The following is a 10,002-nucleotide window of genomic DNA, read 5'->3' as shown; positions in this document are numbered from 1 at the left end:
AACTAGATTCCTTTAATGTAGACACTCTCCATAACAAAATAGACACACTTCTACCTGTAGAGAGTAATTCAATATTAACAGTTTTGACTGTTCTTCAGCGGCTGCATGATAAGGTTTGCTAGCACTCTGAAGATTACACGAGGCTGGAGTTATACACACAGTTTATAAAATCACACAGAATCCATACATTTTACATAGACAGGCTCCCTTATGTGTCACACTGTATTTTAGCAAGTGAACCTACTGTGATTCAGTAAAAGAATCCTGCTTCTCTGCAATGGATCTTGGGCTCTGCAACCTCCTACACATGCATATATCATCACTGACTTCCGAAAGAGTACTGCTGGCTTGAGGGACAGAGGTGTACCTCCTATAATGGTATATACTACATTCTGCAGCAACCTTTCTTCTCATATTTCAGAGTTGAAAAAGGCCTGTCAAAAAGGGGCTATTATGAAAGGGAATTTGAAGACATTCATAAACATCTAGACAGAAAATTGCATTTTCAATATGAGAACCTCAATAGTTAAGGCTACATTTGGGAGATCACTATGGCCCTCTTATTTTCTGCTTACGCTGTCAAAGTTTGAATTCATGTTGGGTTTTTGAGCAATTCAAACAAAGGATACTTTCATAAACATCCATTTCATAAACTACAGCATATCTAATTCTTTGGGTTCTGAAGGCTGAGCTGAATGTAGTGTTTGTAGTCTACTGAGAATATGTCTGGAAAACATAAAACAATCTACTAGGTAAGTTACAAAGCTGTTGACATAGGGAATGAAAATGGAAATTCTGTAGTAGTCTCCTATATCCACAGTTTTACGCTATACTTTGCCTGATGTTACTTGATTGGTGCAGTATATCTTGATGTTAGTATCCCATTTCAGAAATGTTCTGACATTATCTATTTGGCAGTTTGAAAAATAGTATCAAACTCCCAATGCATTTGAGTGCACGTTTCAACACAGCAATCGTAATATCCATTTCCATTGATGCAAGAAGCAGGTTAGTACCAACTTCAAGTGGATTCATTTCTAAGACTACAATACGTGATTCTACAAAATGCACACGTACACACGCATGCGCCCCTGCACATGCACACACAGCTTGGCTAGAAAGACGAAAAGGAATTAACTTGATTTAATTTCCAGTGCCTCCTGGTAAACACACAGGCTCATTTGGGAGCAAGGCAGCCCCTGCAAAGTAATTGATGCCGTGAGTCCTGTGAATGCGATGGCACAGATAACTGTTTGGCACCTCATCTGCCCATGGCATAGGAAGGAACGCAAGGAGGAATCTTCATTCAGAAAAATAGAATTATTAAGAAGATTCTTCAAATTCTTTATGATGATTACAAAGATGCCCACATCTCTAAACAGGCTACAATAACCCAATCACTTGAAGGATGTGTTCTATTGCAAATATGCTTAATATGTCAATAGGAAAAAAAATATGCTGTAAATTTTGCTGTAATAATTATTGGAAATGCTTGAGCCTTGCTGGAATTTGGCAATTGCTGCAAAATCTCCACTAAATATAGGACTCCAGGCACACTTAATTTAACAGATTTATCAGTGGCCTTATTGACCAAAAATTCCTCTTACTTAACATTTATAAGCCTTTTTACCACACAAATTTCTCTGAAGCACAACAAATAAAATTTATACTGTTAGCTTCACCAATATTGTCAAAGCATTTTCCAACAACTTCTGGAATAGAGCAGCCAGGAGATAACTAAACCAACTGGAGTAGGGCATATGAAACACCATAACTTTTTATGTTTTTTTGCCCTAAAGAAAATGAAGCCAATCTCTGCTAATATCCCTTTCATTTACACGGTTTGCTACTAGATTTCCCTAAAGGCATTAGTGGCTGGCAAACAACTCCCAGCACCTTGATTACAGGAAATCATATTTCTCCCAATGCCAAGCTTCTTCTTAAGTACTGAAAATGGTTTGCCTACTAAAATACATTTTCTTAACTTACCAGTAATTCTGCACTTCGAACCACCCAATTTCCTTCCTCTCCCAGCACAGGAACCACTTGAATTCCTGCTCAATATATCCAGAATCCTAGCTTACTTTTTGGTGGGTTTTTTTTTTAATACAGATGAATCCACGCTTCCACATTTGAAAGTGTAATCAAACAAAAGAACGGAGAATGTTTTGGGGAAGGAGGGAGAGAAAAAGTTTTGTTAGTGGGGTTACAAACTATTTCAAAGACAACTGCAAGTTAAAATCACAGAATCATAGAACAGTTTGCAATTGAAAGGACCTAATAGACCATCTCATCCCACCCCCCTCCCCCCAGCCCAGGCTGCCCCCAGCCCCATCCAGCCTGGCCTTGAGCACTGCCAGGGATGGGGCACCCACAGCTGCTCTGGGCAGCCTGGGCCAGCGCCTCGCCGCCCTCACGGGGAACAATTTCTGCCTCACAGCTCATCTGCATCTCCCCTCTCCCAGCTTAAGGCCATTCCCCCTTGGCCTGTCACCACGTGCCCACGTACAAAGCCCCTCTCCAGCTTCTTGCCGGCCCCTGTAGGTGCTGGGAGCTGCTCTAAGGTCTCCCCGGAGCCTTCTCCTCCCCAGGCTGAGCAGCCCCAGCTCTCCCAGCCCGGCGCCATAGCAGAGGGGCTCCAGCCCCCTGACCACCTCCGTGGCCTCCTCTGGGCTTGCTCCAACAGGTCCGTGTCCTTCTCGTGCTGGGGGCCCCAGAGCTGGTCGCAGCGCTGCAGGGGGGTCTCACGGGAGCGGAGCAGAGGGGCAGAATCCCCTCCCCCGCCCTGCTGGCCACGCTGCTGGGGATGCAGCCCAGGGCACGGGGGGCTCTCTGGGCTGTGAGCGCACATTGCCAGGTCACATGGAGCTTCTCATCCACCAACACCCCCAAGTCCTTCCCCTCGGGGCTCTTCTCAACCCATTCCCCACCCACCCTGTAACTGTGCATGGGAATGCCCTGACCAACATGCAGGACCTCGCAGTTGGCCTTGCTGAGCTCCAGCACAGCCCACCTCTCAAGCCTGTCAAGGTCCCTCTGGATGGCAGAACTTTATATACAGATTTTTATCTGAAAACCCTCAAATTCCAACGATTGTGGAGATTTAACTGCAGAGACCCAGACTGTTCACATTTTCATGCCAGGAAGATATTCTCCTCTTACTGAAGTAGCAGTGCTGTTTAATAATCTCAGTTGCCATTGGAAATGATGTGCCACCACCAGTGATTCTTACAGGTCTCTACGTTTTGCTACAAACAGGCCTTCAAATCTCCAAACTGCTCCCACCCAGACCGAAGAATAAGCTCCATAAAATCACACTTCTTCAGAACTATCCCTTAGACCTATTTACTTACACACAGATCATATCCCACATCATCAGAATTTAACTCCTTTTAAAGTTCCCAGAAACACTTTCACTCATATACCCATCCAGACACACGCTCCATTTCCCAGTGATCCAGGTGCGTGCTTTTCAGCATTTCACACCAGTTAAAATACATGGACCAACTCCCATAATGTGCTGCAAACAAACGTATGGTAGAAGATATTATTTCTATTATTGAGAACTAATTTTGAAAACAGATTCAGAGTGCTTTACACGGAGACACACACGCTCGCACAACAGATGCACACAGACACACAAAAACACTCTACCCCTGCCCCCCCCCCACCCCAGGACAATTAAAGCAGATAACGTGCCCAGATCAAATAGCTAGCTCTGTATTGACATGAACTTTCCAGATGTAAATTTGCAGGACACATCCCTGCTGTTGAGAAAATGTAAGCATCTTGGCAAATGAAATCACAGTTTCTGATTTCATTCAACCTTTTTTTTTTTTTTTCTTTAAATCTGGTGATTATAAATGTGAAAAGCAAGACTTATTTACTTGTTCAAGTGAAATCATACAAGGTTACATTACTGTACTTATTCACAGCTGACGAAGTTCCTGCGGAGAGGTCACCAGAGCATAGATGGCCAGATTCTGGCTCAGTAAGGCACACAGACACAAAGGCAGAAATATATTATGCCTGTGCTCCAATATGACAATTTTCTCTGGGGGGAAATTAAAGAACTACAAGTGAGGTCCAAATCACAGCGATTTTCAATACTACATCTTCCCTGAGACTCCATCTGTTTCTCTCTCAAGCAGCAAGAGGGTAGTTACAGCTCCAGTGCCCAAGTCTCTCTTCCACAGCAGATGTTGCCGAAGGTAGATGCTTTCAGAGGTTAGTCCTTAACAAGGAATTTAATACAGTCTGAAATATTTGTGAATTCATATCTCAAGGCATTTAATAACAACCCTTTCTAGCTCTCCATCCCACCCCATTACATTCTTTGACCCCAAAGTTCATGTATTGGTTTAAACCTCGGTTTACTTGGAAGCAAATTCAGGTGCTGTCACTAGAAGGGCATTTTGCACTCAACTGCAGACAGATGTTCCAGTCCTGAGAAAATACTACGCTGTACCTGAAAATGCTGCATTAAACGAGCAATGTCTTAAGAGCAACAAACAATAACAAATAAAGAACTGAAACAAAATGCAATGTCTTATAAGGAACAGGCTTAATAACAAAGAAAGTAAAGACTGAGAGAAAATGACTTGAATTAAAAAACCAAGACATGGGACATGACTTGAAAAACATTTTAGAAATTTTCTAACTTCCTACAGTATCAATGTTATGAAATTTTCTGATAAGTTTTAGTATTAGTGAATTTGACTGGATGCATCATAATTGAATGCTAAAAATTCCTAAGAAGAAAATTAACACCTAGTGGTCCTCAAACATTACTTAATAAAGAAGTCTGACAAGGTATTCTAACTACAGTAGTAGGCGCAGGCCAGAATACATGAAAAAGGAGATATACATATATACACACACACATATGTATACACACACACACACACACACATATATGTTCAAGATGTCATTGACCAGTGATACATCTAAATTAGAACAGTCTCCTCAGGCTTGCTCTTGTAGTTAAAGGACAGATTAAATGGAAATTCAAAAGTTCAGTGCTTGAAATTATAATGGCACTTATATAAAGTAACAAAGCTCAAAATCTGGACAGCAGAAGAATTAGAGGAGATTTCAATAAGATGTTCATAATTCTGAGGGCAGAGCGCAAACTGTACAGAAGTACTTTTTTTACCTCATTTACTAACCGAAGTATATGACACCCAATCAAGTTACGTCACAGTAAAGTTAGAAACAGCGCAGAGAAACACTTTACAGTGCAAACAGACAACTTGTGGATCTACCACCAAAGCCCAAGATGCTAGGTTTTAAGAAAGTCTTGATATTTTACATTCCCTATTCAAACTTGTTATAATGCAAAGTAAAATCATATTAAAGATAATAAATTTTCATGCTCCGGGCAATAAAGAGATCACCTTGGGAGAGGAGTCAGAAAAGATTAATACATATTTTGGGGAGGTTTCCACTTAGAATAAAGTTTCAGGAACTGGCTGCTTTTGAGAAAAAGATACCAGGACAGAGAGAAGATTTCTCCCAGTTTAGCACCATTTCTCTTTAATGTTGCATTCTAGTATTTTCAAAATAAAACAAATTAATTTTTAAGAGATAAAATACCAGACTGAAATTTCAAACGTGTCAAAAATAGTACACCAGCATCCAGTAGTAGTACTTGGGAGGTATTAATGAATCTTAAATTCTGTCAACTGAAACTACTGCAAACACCCTACTTTACCCTTTCTGTTGCTACTCGCTACTCACAGGACAGGCACAAGCAGACTCTGACTTGCTCCACCTGAACTAATCCCAGGCCAGAGGTGGAGAGAAGTGTATGGCAGAAAGAGAATTTCATGCATTAAGCAACTATATACAACTTCCCATCGCAGCTCAGATCTATAAAGCTCAGGGCAGAGGCAAAAGCAGCTTAGGCCTACTTGCACCGACTACGTGGATGTCCCTGAGAATCTCCTATTTATTTTAAGGTTGCATAAATCTGTAAGTAAGCATTCAGATAATGATGGCATGTATTCATAGTGGGAAAGCAGTCCTTCAGGGACTTCACTGCTAATCAAGTTTTCTTTTTAAGCTGCACTGATGTCAGTGCTAATAGCTACCATGGCCATGCTGGCCAGTGGGTTGCTCCTTCTCAGCTGCAATAATACAGACGATTTTGACCTTTATATTGATACTTTGAAGGATGAAAAGGCAGAAAAAGAACTGATGATTGTTTGGGAAAGGAAGATTGTGGAGACCAGCTTTCAGAACAGTTGGTTTACAAACATGGTTTGATTTGGTTTTGGTTTTTTTTTTACCAAGCTGCAGACACACCTCTTATTGCAGAGATGTCCACCTTCCTTTTAATACACATCATGATACTAGATTTTTAAATGCCTGATGAAAATAAACAAATAAATCAGGGTTTGAGAAATTTTATATTTACATTCTAAAAAAATAACTATCTCTAGGCTATTCCGTCTGGTCCAAAGCTTACTGATGTGGAGAGATCTTTCATTTAGAGATTAGACCATCTTCACATAAGCCATTGAATTTGTACTGGGCATGCAATGGCAGTACCTTTTAATTGACCATTAACCCAGGCTTCAGGAGAACTACTTGAAAAGCTTCATTTTCTCTTGTCAGCATATGGCATCACCCAGTTACAAAATAGTTTGAATCACCTGTTTGCTAACAGCTACTGAAAAGCTAAGTTATAGAGATGAACTCTGAACGCATAAAACCCAAAACATGAACCAAAGGCCTGTAACTGGTTGTAACTTACTACAAACACAGAATACCTTTCAATATATTTTTTCCTTTATTGTAATATCATGTCTTTGCTGCTTTAAATGAAATTCCCTTGATAAACTGTTCATTTCATGAGATTTGACTTTGATTTATCATTGTTAAACCATTTATATTACTTGTAATTCATCCTTCATAGATCACACAGATTCACAGTTCGCTTCTATCTTGTTCAAAATTGGTATGTTTGCAGGCTGCAATTAGCAGGGTGGTGTGGACGCTCTGTAAGTTTTTACTATCTGAGAACAATTTCAACAGCAACTTTTGGCCAATGCTTTGCTTAGGTAGATAGTAAAGAAAGTAACACAGGGTGGTAAACATTCCTTGCTTACATTTCCTTGAGAGACTCAAGGTTAACGGCCCAGAAAGCAAAAGGGAAAACAAGGTGTCATGTTAAAAATACTACTTCTAAAACCAGCAGGAGTGTCTCACCAGTGTGAGTAGCTGCCCTTTTGAAAGCTTGCAGCAACTGCAACTATGGCAAAGGTACTTTCAATTGCATTGGTGAAACCTCCACATTTTAAGCCATATTTTATGCTTTTTATTAGAATCAGATTTAACACACAGCCACTAAGACTAACTTGATGCCATTTTGCTTAGTGTTAATTCCCTATAAAGAAAGGTTTTCCAGAATTCTGTAATGACTTCAAAAAAATTGTTTTCATCTTTCCCAAGTGGATTCCTCCATGTTGTGAAAGCTTCTGAGTCAATACAACATGACAAATAAAATTTTTGCTGATGTAACTCAGACTAAGATTCAGACAGCGAAAGATCCTCTCTTTGGCTTGAAAATTGTTGGTTTCTTGTTCCCAACTTCACTGGTACTTTTCGTTCTGTTTTTTTTACAACCTCAAATAAACCTCACCCTACGGTCAACTTTTCTCTGACATTTCCCTCCTTTTAACCTCCTTCACGCGATCTCTTTTTGGAATTGTATTTGCCAAACACTTCCCCCTCAGCAAACTCTGGTCTAATTCACTGTCCCCACCTTACCCCTAACTTTGCAAATGTGTGAAAAAGGCAGATTCCCGGATGCCGGCTGTCTTTGCCTGTTGCCCTTCATCATCCTGCCCCAAAGTGCAAGCAGAACAAGGGAGAAGCCTAGGTAATTCTAACCCCCCCCACATTTCAGTTGGAAGGCCTACATTTTGCTTCCAGACACGGTGGGTTTGGGTCAGCAGCCATTCACGTTTCGGTGCCTGAAGGAAGGACTGAGGTGTATGTATGAGCACCTCTGCACCCTGCAGGCTCCGACTCCTGTGTTACTACGCACGGACCATCGCTCTGGGCCACACTCCTGCAGAAACCCCGTACCTGTGACCACCCGTGTGGCCTTGAGAAGCCGCACTGCCTTCCAGGCAGGCGGCCCCGGGGCAGGGGGCCCGGGGGGTCCCGGTGGGCCGCATGACCCGGGCGACGTGCATCGCTGCCGCGGCCCTACCAGCGGTTACCCCGGCGCGGCCCCGCCAGGCCAGGCAAGAGGCCCAGCGACAGGGCCGGGGCCGGCAGCTCGGGGTGCGGCGTGGGGCCGGGCCTGCGGGCGCCGCTTCCCTCGCCCGGGTTTCCGGGCGGCCCCGCCCCGGCGGCGCGGCGCCTCCCCCGGCGCGGCCCCACCGGCGCAGCCCCCTCCGCGGCGCGGGGCTCGCTGCGGCTGCAGGCGCCAGGGACGCTGCGGCGGCCCCTCCGCCGCTCTCCCTCCTTCTCCTCGCGGGCAGGTGCGCGGGCGGGCCGGGCAGCCGCGGGGCTCCGGGGCCCGGCGGGGCGGCCCGCAGGAAGCGGCGGCGGCTCCGCTGGGCCCGGGCGGCGCGGCCGCCTCGTGGCGGGCGGGGAGGGGGAAGATGGCTGCGGGCTGGGGCAGGCCGGGCCTGCTGCTGGGGCCGCTCCCCGCCGAGCGGCCGGGGCAGGGCCTCCTGCGTCCTCCTGAACGGCCGTGGCGGGTGAGCGGCCGCCGCCCCTCCGTGCTTGCCGCAGCGCTGGGGTTTTACTTAATTTTTCAGGCGACCGAGGGACGGGCGTCCCTGGCTCGCCGCTGCCCGCGCTCCCGGCGGCTGCGGGCCTGGGAGGGGACGTGGCCCTGCGTGGGGCCCGGGGCCTTTCCCTCCTGGGCGGGCATCAGGCCCACGTGTCGGCCGGTTACCGTTCCTGCCGGGGAATGCTGGCTGTGAAGCTGAACCCAGGCTGGCGGTGAGCCGCCCTGCGCCGCTCCTGCCCCAGCCAGCGCTGCCAACCCTCCCCTCGCCCTGGGGAGGCGGTTTTGTGGGTGATGCTGAGGGTGAGGAGCCCCTCGGAGTGCGCAGGTGTCCCCCGGGCCGTGGGTAGCGCAGTGCCGGGGTGAACGGGAGGCAGCACCCTGCTTTCTGGCAGCAGCCCGTGGTTAGGTCAGGTTAGAGTGAAACCACGCTAAAATAATTGTGTCAAGTTGGCATGAACATAAAATGTCCTTTTGTTGTTGACATAAAAACCAAGCTCTGCAGCTGCTTCTAGAATACGTACAATATTGTAACTGCACACAGCTTATAAATATTTTTTTACATTTACTTTGTTTTAATATTTTGTCCCCAACTTCCAAATAAACCTGTTACTGAGTTGCATCTTATTTTTGTGAAATGGAGCTCTTATTAAATGGTAAGGTGCACTATCTATTGTGTTTCACATCAGAAAGCCTCCATTTTATGAACTGGGGCATAACACTTGGTTTAGACATGACTGTCACAGCGTAACTGTTGCGTCCAGACTTGTGCTCCCCCTGCACAGAAGACAAGGGTTATCTCTGGAGGGGTCTGTTTCGATGACAGGGTTCCCTTGTGAACCTGATGAAGGTTTTGGCCTCTAAGCCCTGCCTGTCTCCCTAATGCACGGGGGACCAAAACTGGCAGTGTAGGAGCTTTCCCTCCCTGAACTGCCACTGTGGCCTTTGGTCTTCCCTTGCTTGCATGGAAATGCAGCTTAAGTGGTGCCATGATAAGGGATCTCCTGTCGCATTACAATGCCTCCCTGCCCTGTGGTGTGGAAGCCCACAGAAGGTCTGGTGGACTGAGTCTCCTTGAGCAGCTCTGTTCCCCTACCTGTGCACAGGCACCCTTTGGAAAGGTTTCTGTATGCTCTGCAGGACCATGAGCGGAGCCACTGTGTCTTGATGGCTGCCTCTTGTGTCAAGACCTGAAGGGTTAGTAAATGTGGGACAACCTGGCTCTGCTTTTCAGGCTAGGGCTTGCAGCCTTG

At 45.4% G+C, this 10,002-nt stretch overlaps 1 protein-coding gene across 3 annotated transcripts in view; it reads left to right on the top strand.

Annotated features, from left to right (window-relative positions):
• Nucleotides 1-7,985: 7,985 nt before the first annotated feature.
• MGMT (O-6-methylguanine-DNA methyltransferase) overlaps nt 7,986-10,002 on the top strand; it is a 168,873-nt gene continuing 166,856 nt past the window's right edge. For 2 of the 3 annotated variants that reach the window (XM_080403448.1, XM_080403447.1), the window contains exon 1: nt 7,986-8,495. In XM_080403448.1, the coding sequence (XP_080259574.1) occupies nt 8,001-8,495 (495 nt within the window). In that variant the 5' untranslated portion in view covers nt 7,986-8,000. The remainder of the gene's footprint in view (nt 8,496-10,002) is intronic. The other variant, XM_080403449.1, reaches the window with a different exon arrangement.

Source organism: Falco punctatus (genome assembly GCF_963210335.1).
Source record: "Falco punctatus genome assembly, chromosome: 9".
Classification (NCBI taxonomy): Eukaryota; Metazoa; Chordata; class Aves; order Falconiformes; family Falconidae; genus Falco; species Falco punctatus.
Note: the sequence above shows the minus strand (reverse complement) of the source record. Positions and strands in the feature narration are given on the sequence as shown.